This window comes from Sitophilus oryzae, unplaced genomic scaffold, assembly GCF_002938485.1.
Source record: "Sitophilus oryzae breed Bouriz unplaced genomic scaffold, Soryzae_2.0 scaffold_1590_pilon_pilon, whole genome shotgun sequence".
In the NCBI taxonomy this organism is placed as follows: Eukaryota; Metazoa; Arthropoda; class Insecta; order Coleoptera; family Curculionidae; genus Sitophilus; species Sitophilus oryzae.
Window position 1 is genome coordinate 921,228 of NW_022146270.1, and position 21,921 is coordinate 943,148.

The window sequence follows — 21,921 nt, forward strand, 5'->3', positions numbered from 1 at the left end:
ACATCCATAATTAGTAAGTTTGGCATTTTATGCTACTATGCATGTATACAGTGAAGAATTAACAAGAAAATCGTACATTTACTTAGGGTGTATTCGTGTATTCCGTTGTTTACCTTGGTTATGGTTTTATGTTCCGTTTCTATCGGTTTCCTGAAAGTTTTCCTACTACCGAACACGGTTCCTGAAAAATTTGGTTATAACTGTCACCGAACTAACCAACACGAGAAGGCTGGTTTTTCTGGTTTTGTTTGTTAATCAATGTCATTTATGTGACCGAAATCAAGCAAATATTGGAAGTTCAAGTGAAATTCTCATTTAATTTCTGAAATTTGTTATAATATTTTGTATTTACATCCAAAAGCAATGGAGGTAGGCAGTAAAGGTAAATAAATTTCGTTAACTAAATAGAATGACTTTTTATGATCATTTAAACTTATCATGCAGTTATTATTGTTTCTTAAAGTTAGAAACATTTAAAGAAAACATGAAAAACAAGACAACAAGTAATCGTGAATGTTTTGTAAGCTATAAAAATATATATATTTATTAGATTTGTTTATTTATTATTGATCTGTTTTAATATTGGACCTGCAAATCTTCACTTGAGCTGTCTAAAAGGCCTGGTTTTTCTGACCAGATCGGCCCGAAATATTTCGGTGAATATTTCCGTACAGAACGCTCTAATTTACCGAACTCAGTTCGTTCCGAAGTTTCGTCTGCGTGTGGTTTGTCGGAGATTAAATTCGTTATGATTAGGTATTTCAGTTCGGTCTATTCAATCATTAAAATTTTGCGTTGTACGTACCTAGGTTCTTTTTACGCTTCTAAATGGATTTTTTTATCGCTATGATTTTAGAAGAAGAACAGGATGATGATGATGAGTACTATGCGTTATTAGAAGTATGTTCTGAACATAATAGAGTTCTGAAAATGTTTGAGAATAGGGACAAAGAAGGTGCTTACAAACTGTTAGTGTTAAAGCATCTTTCGGATAATGATACAAAGTTCAAAGAATTTTTCCGATTAACTCCACAACTATTCCATACTGGTACTAAATTACATAAAGAATGAAATAAATTACATAAAGAAAAAATAAACAGCCCAACTTTTTTAGAAACACCGTGAATAATTTTATTATTCAAATGCGTGACAAGAAAAGAAAATCGACGGGTCTAAATATGTTTTCGAGAAATAAACACTCGAATTTTAATTAATTTATTGATTCACTTTACACACATACTGTAAATAGTAATTTTATAAAAATAAATCCGCCGAAATTCACAATTTTTTTTCACAACCTTAACCTAACCTAACAAGTTCGGCGAACTACGCCGATTTGAGATCGTTCAAATCAAAACTAGTTTGATACAGACGAACTGCTGTCCGCATACGTTCCCGAAATATCGTTCCGAAATTTCGTTCCGATCTAGACAAACAACTACTGCGTCCTACATATATACTGGGTTTGGCCGGAAACGCTAACGAACTTTTCGTGCTATATCACCGAAATATTTCGGGCCGATCTGTTCAGAAAAACCAGGCCTTAACGAGTTTAACAGTTTATTAATAAAGTACTTTTCAATATTAAACTCCATTGAAAAGAAGAAGCAAACGTAAAAGCAGAGAATAGGTACATTAAAAATGCATAAAAGATAAATTTTATAATAAAGGTATTGAAATTTAGAAAACGTCAACATTTGACATTTCCAGTATTTTACCAAACCGTTCCGTATCAAACCGATGTCTTTTCAGGAACCGCTCTTTACCGTAGTTTACCGGTCTGGTTCGCCTGGTTTTGCAACGGAATACAGCCCTATGATACAGCCTTAATAATAAAGCGTGCCGTCTATTCATTTTTTTTCCTTTGGCGCGTTTAATTGATTACAGCGCCATTCTTGTTTACTGCGAATTTTTGGAACTATCGTTTAAACGATTATAACGCCCTCATACGGAAAGTTCTAAAAGTAAGAAAATACAGGTTTCTGCTTTTTTCCAATGTGATAGTGGCACCATCTCCGATTAAATATTTAAACTAGTTAGTAATAGATTTCTAGAAAAAAATACTTCCTAGTGTTATCCATTGATTTAGTAAGAATGTTTATAATGTCTTTGGTGTTAATCAATGACTAAAGAATCCAAGGACAAATAACACCCGACAGCAAATTGTGACGCTGGCATCAAACAGTGCCGTGGCACATATTTTTCTTAACCTAGCTGTTTGAAGCAATATTTATATTTTTTGATAATTGTTTTGACTACGCCTATGGTGTATCATCCTAATTAATTACGAAAAAAACGTATTAAAATGTTAACAAAAGGTACAAAACTAGTATCGACGTATAGCACATATCAAGTACATATAGATGTTAATTGAAATTGAAGAATAAATATCGAATTCAATAAGAAAACGCTAAAAGGTTGGAGTGTACTGTTATTTACCTGTGAAACGTAACTCCTGGCTCTTTCTTGTCGCTGTGGCTTTTACACTTGAAAGCTACACAATTCACCATTGTAACAAAGTTTATACAAAGTTCACTACACACAACAAACTATTAAAAATCGCTAAAATTGTCGCTGGTGACTGGATGATGACTCACTGTTTGGCATCAAACGAATGGCGTCTAACGTCACAAATTCTACTACAGCCCGTACAGGGGCGTTACATGTCCTTATATTCTTTAGTCATTGGTGTTAATTCATATCAGAGATACAAGGGTGTTATCTAAGAAACGACGATTATTCTGATTATTCTCTTGCCATGAAAGAAGAGCACAACCAATGCACAACAGAGTTTTCAAACCGTCCATCTACTGGCATCATTGAACGTTCAGAAAAACTTTGGTCGGAAACGGTGTCTTGTTTATATTTTAAATATGATAAACCACAGATTCATTCCTTTTAAACATCATATTTTGAATAGTTCAAATGTATTACTAGATAACTTCACATGATGTAATTAAATGTCAAACATGAGAAATGTCAAATGTCAGGCAAAAAAATAAAGTGAAATTTTTATTTAAAAATTTGTTTTTTAAATAAAAACTTCATTAAAATTAACTCAGTTGTTTACTACCTTTCTTGTAATGTTTTTCTAATAGTTTTTAGCTTAAATAACACATTTCCTATAATAAAATAAGAAAAAAAGTGAATATAATAAAGTTACAACAGTAAATTAATGACGTGTAAGAGAGAAATTGGGTTATGTTTATTAAAAACCACAAAATATTGAGAATCCCTGAATTGTTGTCTTAAAAAGACTGCAAAATGTTTGAAATATCAGATACACAAAGTTAGAAATGTCTAAGCAGCAAAAGGGAGTTTGAAATTTCTTATGTATATTTTTTTGCAGAAATTGGTGTAGGCTTGGCAGGTTTTGGAGTATTTTTTCTATTCCTGGGAATGTTACTGTTGTTCGACAAGAGTTTACTAGCATTAGGAAATGCAAGTGGTCTAACAATTATTTTTATTCTATATATTACAGCTATTTTGTTGTATTTTAGATCTTATTTATAGCAGGATTAGCAGCAGTTATAGGACTGGAAAGAACATTCAGATTTTTCTTTCAAAGGCACAAAATAAGGGGCAGTATAGCGTTTTTTGGTGGTATTGTGATAGTGTTAGTCGGTTGGCCTATGGTGGGCATGATTTTTGAAGCATATGGCTTTTTCTTACTTTTTAGGTATGCTAAAATATTTTTAATTTATTTTTTAGTTAAATTCGTATTTTTTAGTGGTTTTTTCCCAGTTGCCATAAACTTTTTGAGAAGGGTTCCTATTCTAGGAACAATTTTGTACTTACCTGGAATTAGTAAGGTAGATATCAATTTTCTATACATAATACATATTGAATAACATAATCAGTGCCCAGTGCCCTCTCTAAAAGAACAGCCTCGGCGCGGACTTTTGTTTACTTAATCAGCTGTACACAAGATGTTCAGTCAGATTTCGTATTCACATTTTATTGATTTTAGGCATTATTTATTATTGTAGTTTAAAAAACTAATTACTTTGGTGCTTAAATGCATAACATAAATGTAAACATAAACTACCACCAGATATGTCACTCTCTGTTTCTCATAAAAAAAGCAGAAAAATTACATCTTTTGTAAGTGGTTTAACCAAAAAATTCATCAATAAAGTTTAAGTGGAGTGTGTTTTTGGTGCTAGGCCTTATCTTTGTTGTGTTCCTGGTTGCAAGGATAATTATACTAAGCAGTATAATTATCCTTGGAAACCAGGAAATTATAAAACAAGACAATTTTATTGAAAACATGTTTATTAAATTTAAAAATAATATTCTCCCAGGCTGGCATATAACAAAACTGGACAATTACATTTATTTTATTCATATTGTGGAATCTCCACTCCTAAGTGTTGTTGGTTCAGCTTTGATAGATTCAAATACTAAGTAGATATTATGATCTAGGGAAAAATAAAGAATATGTTGTTAAAGATCATGAAAAAGATTCTTATTTTAATTTCAAATTTAAACAAGATTTTTATAAAGACAAGAATGATCAATGTTTAAAAGAACATGTTTTTGTTTGATATTTTAATGTATGTAAAGCATAACAGATTTTTGTTCAGTAATTTCTAATGAATTATTTATAATACCAAACCAATATCAAATATTTAAGTGATGGCTGAATAGAATCTTAATAAATTAACAATAAAATTGGTATAATTGCAATAACAAATTAACTTTTAAGGATAAAGGTGGGTTCATACTTCGAGTATTAGCCCTAACCTTAACCTTAACATTAACCCTAAGAAATTAACCTTGAGAACTTAAGGAAAGGCCGTTCATACTTCTCCTACTTGTCTTAAGGAAATAATCAATATTCTCGTAAGCGCTTGCGCTCATATAAAACATGTTTTGAACTAACCTAAATTTACAATTATTTTTATTATTTCTAATACTAGAGAAACGAATTTTTACATTAATACATTCTAAACCAAAAAATATATGATTTATTAACATTTATAAACCGTCAAATTCAACATGTCAGATATTATTTGGAGAATTCTTAAAACCCCAAGCTTTGAGCATGCGCGATACAGTTTTGAATTAGCGTTAGCCCTAAGAATATAAAATATCCCAACCTGTTAGGACTAAGGCTAATGTTAGGACCGATACAATGAGAGCATGAACGCTAGCGTTCGTTAACGTTGATTCATATTCTTGGAGTTAGGACTAATGTTAGTGTTAGTGCTAAGATCGGAAGCATGAACCCACCATTAGTGTTAAAAATAAAAGGTTCTAAAAATAGTACAAAATTCATATTTCTTTGTTTTAATTTGCCTAATGATATTCACATTTTATATAAAAATTATTTAAGGTGCCCAGTGGCGTAGAGGTACAGGCTCTCGTCTACCAATCTCAAGGTAGTGGGTTCGATTCCCACACTCGGCATTGCATCAGCCGACTATTTTTATTAAAATAAAAATAATTTGGGTACCTAGGTCGACTCAGCCTTAAATGAGTACTTGGTATTCACAATCCTGAGGTAATAATAGGCGGTTGAAGCGTAGTGCTAGCCACATTACCTTCCTTGTATACCAAACGGCTCTAATATGGCAAGCTGTACCTTGCTACTCCCAAGGCGTTAAACGCTATATACGGGAGCTATTATTATTATTATAAAAATTATACCGTGTGATGAAAAAAAAGGACGTCCATTTGGCTTGAAAATGAACATTGATGACATTTCCCATATAATTTTACATACAGAATGACAGCGATCTTCATTTCATAGCCATCGCCGACGCCGTTTTTTTTTCGATCATATTGAATTATTTGCAAATATAATGTTTCAAACATTAATATTTGCAAAATATACATTTAAATTTTGCGAATGCAAATAATAATACATCACTAGTAGAAACTGAATGTTTTTTTGTTAAATTAGATCGATTTTCAAACCCAAAAAATTAAAGTAAACTGTATCATTTTTAAAATATAAACAAAAAATCTCAGCAATAAATATGTCTCCATGTATTGTACAACTACAACACATTTATTAATCCGTAATATCTAGCATGACCTCATAAATCTTGCTTAGGGGCTGTTCTCCTATCGAAGGCAATAACATAATTATAGAATTAGTAGAGTTCTTTGGACATTTTTAAAGATATGCTTCGTTAAAGTTATGTTATTCAAATATTACATTGATAGTAAAATAGAATTTTGTTTTTTTAATTTTCTAGTTAGTTGATAAATTGGCTGGGGACTCCAACAGAACAACAGTATGAGTAAATAAATGTTTTTTGAATGAGTATGGATGGAATACTGTGGTATATGTCAACTGTGGTGTACGGACATTATTATTGAATGTGTATATATTATTATTATTGTGAATTTAGGTAATATTTTGTTCAGATGCAGCAAACATAACTATATAATTATAAGGACATTAAATTGTATTTTATTTATATTTTGTAAAACATACCATTAAAATGTCTGATAAAATTATTTAGTTTACAATTATTATCTTTATGATTTTTTGTATATAATTTGATAATAAACAGCAATAATGGTGGTCTCGATTTCTTTCAAATTTATGTTTATATAGCCTTTTGAATTGCATACCTGTGCATACTGAACATAGACAAAGAAATAAAAAAAAATATTTCTTTGTCTATGATACTGAATTTTCATGAGGTTTTTGATCACATTTTTTACTTTCAATATTATTCCACAAAATAGAAATCAATTGTTCAAAAGTTGATTTCTATTTTGTGATTATTCCTACGATTTATGCAACCCAAAATACATCGCTGCTGTAAAAATTAAAATTATCAAAATATATTTGGTAAAATTGTTATTTATACTTATTTTTCTATTAAAATAGTAGGCAGTGAGGTATAGAAAAAATAATTGCCGATTTTTCCTGTAAATTTAGTTTCCAATATAGAATATTTTTTCATAAAATATCCACAAAAATTTACAAAATGGCAATACCGCAATGACATTTCAAACATCATCAATAATTTCAAATTTTCGTTCGTTTGTTTTTTGTCGGTTTTTTAGTTTTTTGGCTTTCGGCTTGTGCATCTCAAATTAAACAATTTAAAATATTAAGTAATTTTCATATAACTTGTAAAGATGGCAACGAAAACTGAAGACACCAGTTGTGTAAGTATAAAACTATTTAATATCAGACCTAATTATTTCCAATTTTCCGCAAATTTTAACTGAAAAATCGTTACAGTATAATCACAGAGTATAATATGTTATGTGTCTATTGCTCATCATTGTTTTTTAGCCTATGTTACAGGTTAAAAAAGTAATTTTTCAGCATTGCATCTTTTCAAATTATGCAGTGTTTCATCATATTCTTTCTAAATAGTTGTTTTCTAGAGACGCTACTAACTACTCTTTCTAAATAGTTGTTTTCTAGAGACTAAAGTCGCTACTAATGCCAAATTGTGTTATACTGCTAATGGCACTAATGCGATCGCTTTGTACACAACAATTCCATCGCGGTTTACACCTCGCATTAGTATATCACTGATTGGCAAATTAGAGGAAACCAAGAATGTGGTGCAGTCTAGAAATAATGTATAAGTTGCTGGTTTCAGAACTCTGTATGGAGGTGAATAATTACACTATTACACACAAAATTTTTACTTATTAGTAGAATAGGTACACGAGTAATTCATATAAAAGCACAATTCTGTTAAATTTATAAAACTTACATTAATAATACACTAACATTTTTCGTTCATTAGTCATCATTCATTTACGCATAAAAATACGAAGGCTAGTCGTCCGGGAAACCCCCTTTGTGATTCGATCAGATCATATTAAGTATATGGATCAGATATGATCTTTTTCTTTTTTTTTCGACTTCGGACTTGTATTTCGCATTCATCCATGCACCGAGAGGCTCAAAAATAAGCTCATTTGACGATCGTGAGCAGTCTCGGCCGTGGCCGATAATCTCGGTTTTTTTATGCCGAAAACGAGACCGAGATCTCGATCTGATTTTTAGCCGAGAATGACTGTAACCGAGGCCGAGGCCGAGATCGGCCGGACCTTATTTATTGTTGACGTATACATTACATTTCAGCTGGCAATAGTTTCGGATAAACCTTTTTTTAATATTTTTCTCATTAAAAACTTATAGGGGAGAGTAAAGTTAAAAAAAGTAAAAAAACGCAAGACCGCAAGAGTCCTACATGCTGGACTTGATCTTGTGTCAGTCTTACACTGGTCGGCCTTGGTCTTGCAGATGAAACGCAGTTTTGGTCATGATCTTTGATTTATGTGCAAGACCAAGACCAGTCTGGCTCATTACTAGTTATGTCTCATTTGTTCTAGTATCTCACGAAGGTTGATATCCAGCAATCGGTGAAAACGTTTAATTTATCGAAGGGGTTCGCAAAAAGACTACTTAGAATCGGCGTTCTGAATGTAATGCACCAGAGATTGGATATACCCCATGAAGAGTTTATTAAGAGAAGTTATGAAAGTGTCCCATACGTAATATTTCGAAGGAAGTCTAACAATAAATTTATTCGAAACTATCACGCATTTTCAGCGGGGATCATTGACGCTATTGAAAAGGATTATGTAACATTTTTTTCTTTATTAGCCCCCCCATATACCAGAAGATTTGGCCTGCGGATCTGGATTGCGTACTTGGCCTGTCACGTACCAGAACTCTCGTATTTGGAGATGGGTAAATCCGGTATTTTAAAAGAGTCGGGTCCGGAGTTACATTAAGCTACATGGACCTACATCCAGTTCTGCCAGACGGGCGTTACATACGGGCGTTACAAAAGTCCTTGTATTCTTTAGTCATTGCAAGAGACAGATAGCAGCATACTTTTAATAATTCTTTAGTTTCTTTTATTATCAATCATGGCCTACTAACAAATATGATCTTTTAACAAAAATTTCTAAATATTGAAGTAAATAGTAAAAATAAATATAGAGTGATATATATTTTTGAGAAGCTTATGGCAAGCCAGATCATGTACTTCATAAATATATAGGGTGTTCCATTTAAGAAAACTGTATTCTACGTAAAAAGTTCTACAATAAACAGTTTTCACCTTATCGATATCTTTCACAGTAACAGAGATACAGGGGGTGTCCCAAATTGCCAAAGACCCTGTATCTCAGAAACGAAGAGGGCTATGAAAATTTTGTTTACGGCATCTTCCGTTTGACAAAAAAGTGGAACAGGTTTGTGCAAGCCGCACCCTTCTATCTTCACGAATAAAGGAGATACCGTATGATTTCAACTAAAATGGGACATCCTGTACAATCATAACAATATCCGCAATTTTTTGAATTTCTCAATAAATTAACAACCCTAGACACAACTTTCAAATAATACAAAATAATTTCGAATACGGTTACGATTCCGCGAAAGTATAATTAAAAAACAGTAAATACAACTCAGCAGCAGTTACAATTCCCTCTTTATTCCAATACTGATTTATTTCGCTGCATCGATATGTTTTCGTTATCTGCCGACGACGTGGCCGCACAGTGGGGTATTTGACTCAGATAGTTGATCGAAATTTTTTTTATGTAGACCTTATATAAATTATTGCTAATTTCAATTAAAGAGGAAATAATATGAACAAAATAAAGGATAATTCGTCGATTCTAAAAAAAGAAAGAAAAATCACTGTTCCAGTGTTTCCACGGACAATGCCACTAATACCAGTAGAATATCGCAACTAATACTACTAATGCTATGACTGATCCGCGAGCAATGCCCTTACCACTAAAGTCGCTACTAATGCCAAATTGTGTTATACTGCTAATGGCACTATGCGATCGCTTTGTACACAACAATTCCATCGCGGTTTACACCTCGCATTAGTATATCACTGATTGGCAAATTAGAGGAAACCAAGAATGTTTTTCTCATTTTATCAGCAAAGTCGCAAAAAGTCGCAGTATTTTATTTTACTGTATGAAAGTCCAATGTTTACTAAGTAAAACGTATATAATGATGAATTCTTCGAAATGCGCAACTAAATCTCTAAGTATAATAAAAATGTCACAAATTTAATCAAATTTTCTGAACGCCCAACTTTTAGTTGCAAAAAACATCGTTAGTATAGAGAATATCAAAATTAATAATACGTTTCTGTAGAATACATACCTGCAGCTTGCTGAGCCATATTCAATCAAAACAATAATATAAACGTAAAAAGAGCACAAGAACAAAAACAATTTATAATTTTAGACATTAAATTTAGCCATTTTCCTCTTATCTGTGAGAAGTAACAACTTTGACGTTTCGTTGAAACAGATGAATGCAACTAAATACACCCATAGCAACGCCATTCATTGCAGACATAATTTAACTTATCATTTATCTTTTTTTGTGAAACCTTAAACACATTTGCTGTTTCTAATTTCGATCACCTTTTTCATGCTAATACCCCACCGTGGGCCGGTTGGCTGTCAGCAATGCAGTTTCGCGGATAGGGGTCGATATTAGTAGGATTTACATCATTTTATATAGGTACATAAATATTTATCGGAATAGAAACTGTTGCTTACAAAGAAAGAGCGTTACAAGTTACAAGTCCGCCGATTTTATCCTTCGTTTTTTATACCAATCTAATCTGACAGATCAAGTCAGCGGATTTGGCTTGGTCCGCCACATAAATACAAAGTTTTTATCTGCAGACCAAATCCCCCGGCCAAATTTTCTGGTGTATGTGGGGCTATATTGTTTGAATATTGTTTAAATAAAAACATGTTTTTAGTTAAAGGAAATTTTGATGTATTTCCGTGACAATGAGTCTGGAGAATTATTGGAAACTTATGGCTTTAAAATAAAATATAACAAGCAATCTTCTAAATCTAACGTTAAATCGACTGCTGTGAAGAAAGCAACTCTAGATTTTCTTCAAGCTATAGCCGATATACCGGGAGAAAAAATGGAATCTGACAAAATCGAGCTGGTTGTAGAGTGCACTTACAGAGACGGTATCTATTATACGAATTGCGTGTACCAGAAAGCTCGCAACAAATGGGATTTTGTTATTGAGTTATCAAAAAAAAAGTTGTAAAAGAAAAGAAATATTTCCATTTATCGCAAACTTTTTGCCACACCCTGTATTTTACAAAAGAAATTCAGTTAATTTATTTTGAGTAATACATACAAGGTTTGAAACATTCGCCTCTCACCGTTGGGTCTCGGAAACGGTAAGAGATATAGGGTGGCTTAAATTGGGGCAAAGTTGCCTCTTCGTAAACCCAATGATAATCCGTTTAGGATGTAATTATTGAACTTATCATTGTCATATCCGGAAATATGGCGGAAAGATTTGAATTACCTGTTTTTCCTTTTTATTTCTTTTTATTTGTAGAATAAATCTACAAATACGTACTACATAAAAGAGATTTCGTTTTTCAGGGGCCATCATGATGTTTTAAATAAGACCTGGATTTTTATTTTTTAGTTGCTTATGACTTCCTACCGTATGATCGAATAAAAACGGCGTCAGCGATGGCTATGAAATGAAGATCGCTGTCATTTTATATGTAAATTTATATGGGAAATGTCACCGATCGTCATTTCCCAGCCAACTGGACGCCGTTTTTTTTCGATCATACGGTATAAATGCAATTATGTATCGCACTTCCCCAAAAAATGGGGTTTGTTTTTTCCATACACATGACGAAAGTGACCCGTATACCCATCTCTCTCCCACACATTGCCTCTTATGAGAATATTATTCATTATACAGGGTTGTTCACCACATACGACACGGAGTATTGTAGCTAAACGATTAGATTTTTACAAATTATAAGTTTTGGGTTTGTTGAAGGACTATTAGAGCTACAATTTAAAAATATTTTTACAAGATACAGAGTGTCCCAAATAAATAAAAAATATCATAGTTGTATTTTTAAATGGAACACCCTGTATATTATTACATTTTTAGTTTCTACGATTAAAACAAAGGTAAATTTGATTAAGGTTTATCACCCTTAAACCTTACCGTTTTTGAAATATTTTCAATTTTGTGAAATGTAGTAAAAAGCAGTAAAAATGTTAAGGCTTAATTCCTCCAAGGGTATCAAAGTTTTTAATACTAAATATTTACTGAAGTTGAATTATTGATCAGTTATTGTGTTGCAATTATTAAAATAATACTACCTCATACAGAGTGTCCTGTTTACTTTTAACTTGTTTAATTTAAATGGAACACCCTGTATATTTAGGGAGAATCAGATGCACAATTTAATTGTCCATCAAATTGTATTATACCATTTTTTACCTATCCCTTCCAGTTTTCATAGAAAATGCATTTTCTTATAATTTAGACCTCATTTATCAATATACCCATGGAATATTGACATTTTAGAGTGTTTTTAAAGCAACAAATATACAAAATGTACAGGTGCTAAAAACAATAATATTACCAGCCTATTTATATACAAACATAAAACTATTTAAATCTTTATAAAAGAGTATACCATTAATTAAATATACCACCAGTATTTCCGCCCGAATATTAATTAATTATATATTTAATTGTGTTAGTTAATAAATTATTCGAAATAAATGTGGATTTTGAATCAGAAATCAATATAATAATAAGTTATGAAAATGAACGTCTCTGTTGTTATAAATCAGCATTCGTCAAAAAATTAAATAAAATTTTTAAGGTGTTACTTTTTACCACACTGTCTAATACACATACAAAATTGAGTTTTTTAGTATTTGAAGCAATTATTATTAATCAACGCAAACAGTCAATTAATGCAGTTTGAATACTGGAATCATATTATTTGGTACCTACTCTTACAAATATTTAAACATTTTTTTTTATTTTTTAATGACGTAAACGAACTATATCGACAATATTAGTATCTGTACCCTTTAAAAGTTTGTTACATCTTTAAAAATAATCTAAAATGTCAAAATTCCATGGGTATATTGATAATTGAGGTCTAAATTATAAGAAAATGGATTTTCTACGAAAGCCTGAAGACATAGGAAAAAAATGATATAATACAATTTGATAGACAATTAAATTGTGTATCTGATTTTCACAAAATATACAGTGTGTTCTATTTAAATTAAAGAAGTTATTGCCGTTTTAAGCTCGTTATTATTTAAAATAAATTTTTAGACACTCTGTATAAGGTAGTATATTTTTTATTATTGCAACAAAAAATTTAGTAAATAGAAATACTTCAGTACAATATTTAGTTTTAAAAACTTAAATACGCCTAGAGAAATAAAGAATTAAAATTATTACTGTATTTTGACAAAAACCTAAATATTTCAAAAACGGTAAGATTAAAATGCGGTAAACCTTAATCAAATTTACCTTTATTTTAATCGTAGAAACTAAAAATGTAATAATATACTGGGTGTTACGTTTAAAAAAATACAACCTTGATATTTTTTTATTTATTTGGGACACTCTGTATCTTGTAAAAATATATTTAAATTGTAGCTCTAATAGGCCTTCGACGAACCCAAAACTTGCAATTTGCAAAAATTTGCAAAAATAGTTTAGCTACAATACTCCGCGTCGTATGGGGTGAACAACCCTGTATATTTCTTGGGCAAGTGCGCTACATCATTGTATTTGGGAGATCATAAACTTCTAAAAAGTGAAATAAAAAACCCATATCCATATTTAAAAAAATAAAGTTGATGATGGTTCCAGACCATATTTAAAAAAATAAAGTTGATGATGGTTCCAGAAAAACGAAACGTGGTAAGTGATTTTTCAGGTCATCTGTCAAGGATAATGCTAAGAAAGTTTCTTTGATAATATCTTTATAGATTTTTCTGTCAAGATAAACTCGTAAGAAATAACAATGAAAACTGGAAATTTCAGTTTTGCCGCCATATTTCTGGATATGATCAATAGTGAGGGTTGAATTTGTAACACTCTGTATATGACTACACTTCAGTCTTTTTATTTTTGAACGCATCAATAGTTGTGATGGTATTTATTATACAGAATCTACGAAAAAGCTCGCAACAAATGGAAAACGTTTTTAGTATTGGGTTATTAAAAAAAAGAAACGTTTCATTTGTTGTGAATTTTTTGCGAATTTATTTTGAATATATTTTTTTTGGTCAAATTTAGAGGTTCCACTAGAATATGAGCCTCCTTACTTCGAGGTAGCAAAAGAGCCATACTGTCTAGATAATAGTGTAAATAAAGTCGTTAATTTGGGCGAAGTTAATACAGGTTTTCATAAGATTAATTGTTATGGCAGAGGAAAAATGGTATGTTAAATCAAAATATTTTTTAACACACCTAATACCGTATAAAAAAAAAACGGCCTGAAAGACGACTGGAGAATGACAATCGATGATAATTTTGGCGAGGTCAAGCCCTAGACGTGAAGTTTTATGTCAATTTTTAGTAAATGATGTCTATAAATTGACCTCGCCAAAATTATCATCGATTGTCATTCCCCAGTCATCTTTGATGCCGTTTTTTCTTCGATCATACGGTATTATTTATTTGTGATTGATTTTAAGTTTAACACTTCGAGACAATCCAGTCCTATATCTAGTAGAAATAACCAGGACGAAATTGAGGCCGAAATTCCTGAAACTGAACGGGTCGAAGAAAATATGGCAGGCGGTACAAAATCACCTGTATCCGGTAAGAATTTTATTATTGTTAATATTAACAAAAAAGTTCGAAAATTTTACACAAAATCTAGAAATACAATAAAATACACAAAATCTAGAAATACATTTAGAATAGATACAGGGTGACCTGGTTAAGATATAAAGATATAAAAAAAAATTATACAAATGTGCATGGTTTATGATGGTGCATATCCTAAAATTTATCCTTTTTAATATAGACAGATATTAAAAAAAACATATGTTATATACGCCACATTTTTTGAAGCACCCTGTATACTCAAAAATCATTTTAAATTCTGCACCTTATTATTAATAATGCCCTAAAGTCTAAAGCTATTTTTGTATTTAATATTTTTTTCTTAATTTTTCAAACAAATGAGGTAATGAATTTTGTTTTATTTTTCACTGGCCCTGTACATAGTTATATTTTACTTTTTTACATAGATGAGCAGCCACACAAGAGACCAAGAACTAATTCGTCTGTTATAGATTTAACTGATGGTAAGTTAACATAAGTATATTTCAGAGATATGGAAGTGGTTTTGAAATATTTTCAACATAATCTCCATGCCCTACGTGAAAATAGAGGTGTAATGATTTTTGGCGTCACTATAGTAGTTAAACTTAGAGAGATATACGACCTTGAACGATCTGTTAATTTAGATAATTATTTCCTGTCGCACTAGATGGCTTATCAAGTTTTTATAGTTGCCTAAAAACTGACAAAAAGGGAGATATTTTGTTTCTTTTTCTACTGATCTAAACCACACTTTCAAATTTGATACCGGTAAAACATCAGCTGTTTATTGTTATTTCTGAACTTTCGATCTTCATTGTTGTAATTAATGTAGTTTTCCACTGGATTTGTGATTTTAGATCTTTACTGCGACAGGTGAGGGAGTAGTTTGTGATACAAACATCATTTTTATAAACCGAGTTAGTAATTTGTGTGTGAAAACATTGTTTATTTAAAATTAAATTGTTTCAGGTACGGTTTGTCCAGTTTTGTATTATAATAATTTTTGTAAGTACTTCTATTTTTATGAATATTTAAGTTACTTCTACTCTTAATTTTTTGGAAAAATTATGTACCTATAAAACTAGAATTAGAATTAGAATGAGTAGGAGGGGGGTTAATCACTGCGACCTTACAGATCTATTGTGTCCCCCTTTCTGGAGTTATAACTCAACATACAGTCCCAGGGCTTTGACAAAATCCAGTATCTGGGACGGTTTTATAGAAGGTAGTTCTCCATCTCCAATATAAGTCGTACCAAAGTTCATGGTACGAATGGTTGTCGTCTCGGCGCACTCAGTGATGAGGTGTACTGGTGCTTCCCCACTTTCCCCATAGAATCTGCATTCGCCGTTTCTTCTTAGTTCCAATCTACTGAGGTGTTCATTGAGGAGACAGTGTCCTGTTAAAAACCCCGTGACAATCCGAAGATTGTTCTTACTTAAACCCAGGAAGATCTTTGATTTTTCTTGATCGTATAAAAACCTATAAAACTATTTCGAGGAAGTTTTTTCGAAGAAACTATTTCAAATTTATATTAACTTTATTAATAAATTAATAAAGATAGATTTATTAATAAATACCTATCTTATAGTTTGAATTTATTTTTATATGTATTGTAAAATGTGTGATGGAACCATTTGCGACTACAATATTTTAACTTTAACCCCTTTTTATACTATAATATCTATGACTACTATCGTGATGTGACTGATGTTTATTTGAGCCTGTATTTTCTGTAGGTTACCGAACATATCTGTACAAAATTTTATATGACAAAAATCTATGTCTCTGGACAAAACCAAGGTTGTTGGGACAAAACAGAAAAATAGTAATCTACAGGGTGTAAAATAAATGCGAAAATATGCAGTTTATTTTAATGCAAAAAATCTGATGTTCTCGTACAATGTTGCTTATATGTAGTGGACCAAATTAGGTAAACCTCAATTTGTACAAACACACGCTCCTTTATTGGGGCAATTGTCACTTATATATTTACACCCTGTATATTGTACAGGGTATGCACAATATTTAGAGTTATTTTCACTGCAGTGGGAAGTTTGGATGATCACATTAGCCTAGTGTCCGATGGGAGATACGTCACTTGCCCCTGTTTATGGGAGTTGGGCAGCAACTTCGAGACAGTAAAATGCTCGAAATGTTTTGGAGAGGTCCATTTGGTCTGTCATGGATACGTCAATATCAATGACGTGGACCAAACCACGTTCAACTGTGTCCAATGTGACCGTCCTGAGGATGAGCAATACGTCATGTTGCTAATGAAATTTAGGTGAGTATATTTGTTTCTATGATAACTTATATCCATGGATCATACACCATTGGGATCTCGGAAACGGTAAAAGATACAGGGTGGCTGGAATTGGAACAAAGTTGCTTGTCAATGAACCCAGTGTTGATCAGTTTTAGTAATTGAACTTATCTTTGTCATTTCCGGAATTATGAAGGAAAAAAAAATAAATATCCGGTTTACGTTTTTATATTTTTATATTTTTATGAGTTTATTTTAACAGTTAGAAAAAATCCACAAATACATTCTTAAAGAAACCTTTTTTAGCTTCATCCTTTCGTGACGTGAAAAATCACTTAGAGGTTTTCTGGAACCATGATCAGTTATATTTTTTTAACATGGATATGGGTTTTTATTTTATTTTTTTAGAAACTTGTGACTGTGCTTATGATCTCCCAAATGCAATGATGTAGCGAACTAGCCCAAGTAATGTATAATGAAGATATCGTGTAAGAGAGACAGTGATGTGTTCTCATAAGAGACAGTGTGTTAGTGAGAGATGGGTGCGGTCACTTTCGTTATGTGCGTGTAAAAAACAAGCAACATTTTTTACGTGTGCGATGCATCAATGCATTCGGGTGCACTTAGCTTTTAAAAAATTAAATAAAAATCTAGGTCTATATTTAAAAAATCAAGGTTGATGATGGACCAAAGGATGACGTTAAAAAAATTTCTTTGAGAATGATTTGTACATAGATTTTTTGAACTGTTACTCGTAAAAAATCAAAAAGGAAACCGAAGATTTTACTTTTCCGCCATTTTTCCGGAAATGACAAAGATAACTTTAACCACTTAATAACGGATTATCATTGGGCACATTAACATTCAACTTTGGCCTAACTTGAGACTTGAGCCACCCTCTATTTACTACCATTTTCCAGATCCTAATGCTGAGGAGCGTCGAATTTGAAACACCCGGTATATGACACTCACATGCGCATGTCTATTAATCTAATATGTTAGTGCGGGTTTACATGCATCCGTAATTTCGTCATGCGTCCTCCATAGTTGATTTTATGCAGTTTTTTATGAAGTCCGCATCATATGGAACTACTTTTTTACCTATTTATTGACTTAGGTGAAATTCGATTCCAGCTGTAGTTTCTGCTTTGATATAAATTAAAAAATGAATTAAGAAAATGTAGCATGTTGCTCTCGGGTAACTAATTAATAAAATAATAGGTTTTCTAGCCAAATTTCGAGAAACTTTATTTGAAAAAGTTGTTTCTTTTTTAATTTTATATAAATATACCAATTTTCAGCCATCTAGACGTGACAATTTTTTTCGTAATTTTTAACCAATAGCAGCAGATTCTCGTGAAAAAAAACTAATAGGAGCCTGTTTCCTGTTTGTAATTCAAATATTTATCTAGTACTCATATACAGGGTGGTGGTTCGAACTGTATTCCGGAAATTTTAGAAGCATATTCTGCAGATAAAAATAGCTAAAAAAGTTCATATAAATGTATGTACTTAAATGCTTAGTTTCGGAGATCCATGTTGTAGAAGTTTCACTTTTATTTGGATTTTTTCCAAATAATTTCTGAAGTAACGTAGGTATTTGGATGAAAATTGGTATCTAGGAATTTTTTTGCCATGAGAAATTTGATTTTGATGTCAATATGACTCCTACTTGTAGAGGGCGCCATCTACAAATTTTTTACCTGGTTTGAGAGATCTTTTCGATCGTACCTCGTATAAAACTATTGAGTAAAAGAATATACATTTAAGAGGTTTTTTTAAGTAAAAAAGGTCCCTTGGTAAAAATCGCTACGAGTAATATGGTTCTCGAGATATTTTGAATCGAAATTAACAATACCTGTCATCACTGACATAAATTAAACAATTGTTTTTGTGTCAAAAGTTCAACAGAAACTGTCATTTTTTCGAAGAAAAATTTACGATTATTTTTAAAAAATAAAAACTTTTCAAATTTATCATTTCAGTCAAATAACTATCTACTCGTATTTATTTTTTTGTCAATAATGACATGTATTTCCATTCTAAATATCTTGCGAACGGTTGCTCGTAGCGATTTTTATCACAAGAGACATTTTTTACATAAAAAATCAGGGAAATGTACATACATTTTTTCACTCAGTAATTTTTATACAGGTATGGACGAACAGTTTATTACTCTTCAAAACGTTTAAAACAAAATTTGTTTTAATTGATTTTCAATCATTTTTTTTCACTTTAGTTACCCAACTTAAGTTTAAAAATTAGGCCTGCTATAGTGGTAAGTTAAACCATTTTTCGTTATACTTTCATTTTGAAATTCTAATCAGAGACTTATGGCTTATAGGGCAAATGATCCCGTCCCTCCAACCCAAGTTCCCAGCATGTAGAAACATGAATTTGATGATGCCATCTCGATAAATAAGAAAATTGTTACTTTGACTTTGTTTTTGGCTTTCGGCTTGTGCATCTCAAATTAAACAATTTAAAATATTAAGTAATTTTCATATAACTTGTAAAGATGGCAACGAAAACTGAAGACACCAGTTGTGTAAGTATAAAACTATTTAATATCAGACCTAATTATTTCCAATTTTCCGCAAATTTTAACTGAAAAATCGTTACAGCATAATCACAGAGTATAACATGTTATGTGTCTATTGCTCATCATTGTTTTTTAGCCTATGTTACAGGTTAAAAAAGTAATTTTTCAGCATTGCATCCTTTCAAATTATGCAGTGTTTCATCATATTCTTTCTAAATAGTTGTTTTCTAGAGACGCTTGTTGGTGGTGCAGTCTAGAAATAATGTATAAGTTGCTGGTTTCAGAACTCTGTATGGAGGTGAATAATTACACTATTACACACAAAAATTTTACTTATTAGTAGAATAGGTACGCGAGTAATTCATATAAAAGCACAATTCTGTTAAATTTATAAAACTTACATTAATAATACACTAACATTTTTCGTTCATTAGTCATCATTCATTTACGCATAATAATACGAAGGCTAGTTGTCCGGGAAACCCCCTTTGTGATTCGATCAGATCATATTAAGTATATGGATCAGATATGATCTTTTTCTTTTTTTTCGACTTCGGACTTGTATTTCGCATTCATCCATGCACCGAGAGGCTCAAAAATAAGCTCATTTGACGATCGTGAGCAGTCTCGGCCGTGGCCGATAATCTCGGTTGTTTTATGCCGAAAACGAGACCGAGATCTCGATCTGATTTTTAGCCGAGAATGACTGTAACCGAGACCGAGACCGAGATCGGCCGGACCTTACTTATTGGTGACGTATACATTACATTTCAGCTGGCAATAGTTTCGGATAAACCTTTTTTTAATATTTTTCTCATTAAAAACTTATAGGGGAGAGTAAAGTTTAAAAAAGTAAAAAAATGCAAGACCGCAAGAGTCCTACATGCTGGTCTTGATCTTGCGTCAGTCTTGCACTGGTCGGCCTTGGTCTTGCAGATGAAACGCAGTTTTGGTCATGAACTTTGATTTATGTGCAAGACCAAGACCAGTCTGGCTCATTACTAGTTATGTCTCATTTGTTCTAGTATCTCACGAAGGTTGATATCCAGCAATCGGTGAAAACGTTTAATTTATCGAAGGGGTTCGCAAAAAGACTACTTAGAATCGGCGTTCTGAATGTAATGCACCAGAGATTGGATATACCCCATGAAGAGTTTATTAAGAGAAGTTATGAAAGTGTCCCATACGTAATATTTCGAAGGAAGTCTAACAATAAATTTATTCGAAACTATCACGCATTTTCAGCGGGGATCATTGACGCTATTGAAAAGGATTATGTAACATTTTTTTCTTTATTAGCCCCCCATATACCAGAAGATTTGGCCTGCGGATCTGGATTGCGTACTTGGCCTGTCACGTACCAAAACTCTCGTATTTGGAGATGGGTAAATCCGGTATTTTAAAAGAGTCGGGTCCGGAGTTACATTAAGCTACATGGACCTACATCCAGTTCTGCCAGATGGGCGTTACATACGGGCGTTACAAAAGTCCTTGTATTCTTTAGTCATTGCAAGAGACAGATAGCAGTATACTTTTAATAATTCTTTAGTTTCTTTTATTTACAATCATGGCCTACTAACAAATATGATCTTTTAACAAAAATTTCTAAATATTGAAGTAAATAGTAAAAATAAATATAGAGTGATATATATTTTTGAGAAGCTTATGGCAAGCCAGATCATATACTTCATAAATATAGGGTGTTCCATTTAAGAAAACTTAACTTCAGTTCATATCTTTAAAAATATTATTTTCGTAGAATAACCGACTAAGCCACTGTATTCTACGTAAAAAGTTCTACAATAAACAGTTTTCACCTTATCGATATCTTTCACAGTAACAGAGATACAGGGGGTGTCCCAAATTGTCAAATTTTCAAAAAGACCCTGTAGCTCAGAAACGAAGAGGGCTATGAAAATTTTGTTTACAGCATCTTCCGTTTGACAAAAAAGTGGAACAGATTTGTGCAAACCGCATCCTTCTATCTTCACGAATAAAGGAGATACCGTATGATTTCAACCAAAATGGGACATCCTGTACAATCATAACAATAATATCCGCAATTTTTTGAATTTCTCAATAAATTAACAACCCTAGACACAAATTTCAAATAATACAAAATAATTTCGAATACGGTTACGATTCCGCGAAAGTATAATTATAAAACAGCAGACCAAATCCCCCGGCCAAATTTTCTGGTGTATGTGGGGCTATATTGTTTGAATATCGTTTAAATAAAAACATGTTTTTAGTTAAAGGAAATTTTGATGTATTTCCGTGACAATGAGTCTGGAGAATTATTGGAAACTTATGGCTTTAAAATAAAATATAACAAGCAATCTTCTAAATCTAACGTTAAATCGACTGCTGTGAAGAAAGCAACTCTAGATTTTCTTCAAGCTATAGCCGATATACCGGGAGAAAAAATGGAATCTGACAAAATCGAGCTGGTTGTAGAGTGCACTTACAGAGACGGTATCTAT

At 31.9% G+C, this 21,921-nt stretch overlaps 2 protein-coding genes across 4 annotated transcripts in view; both read left to right on the forward strand.

Moving 5' to 3' along the window:
- Nucleotides 1–2,962: 2,962 nt before the first annotated feature.
- On the forward strand, nt 2,963–6,538 carry LOC115879945 (vesicle transport protein GOT1B). Of its 2 annotated transcripts, none has more exons than XM_030897011.1 (5): nt 2,963–3,289; nt 3,350–3,441; nt 3,501–3,679; nt 3,731–3,812; nt 6,207–6,538. In XM_030897011.1, the coding sequence occupies exons 1-5, from the start codon at nt 3,265–3,267 to the stop codon at nt 6,249–6,251; spliced, it is 423 nt and encodes a 140-aa protein (XP_030752871.1). In that variant the 5' UTR covers nt 2,963–3,264; the 3' UTR covers nt 6,252–6,538. The 2 variants fall into 2 exon arrangements, with proteins under 2 accessions (XP_030752871.1, XP_030752872.1); XM_030897012.1 differs by having other exon boundaries at nt 6,211–6,410.
- A 409-nt stretch (nt 6,539–6,947) lies between these two features.
- The window catches only part of LOC115879940, a 20,822-nt gene continuing 5,848 nt past the window's right edge, over nt 6,948–21,921 (forward strand). Inside the window, exons 1-7 of one of the 2 annotated variants that reach the window (XM_030897008.1) lie at nt 6,948–7,134; nt 8,323–8,574; nt 10,740–10,962; nt 14,094–14,236; nt 14,495–14,621; nt 15,056–15,112; nt 16,680–16,917. In XM_030897008.1, coding sequence (XP_030752868.1) covers nt 7,105–7,134; nt 8,323–8,574; nt 10,740–10,962; nt 14,094–14,236; nt 14,495–14,621; nt 15,056–15,112; nt 16,680–16,917 — 1,070 coding nt within the window. In that variant the 5' untranslated portion in view covers nt 6,948–7,104. Of the gene's footprint in view, nt 7,135–7,469; nt 7,595–8,322; nt 8,575–10,739; nt 10,963–14,093; nt 14,237–14,494; nt 14,622–15,055; nt 15,113–16,679; nt 16,918–21,921 lie in introns of those variants that run through there. The other variant, XM_030897007.1, reaches the window with a different exon arrangement.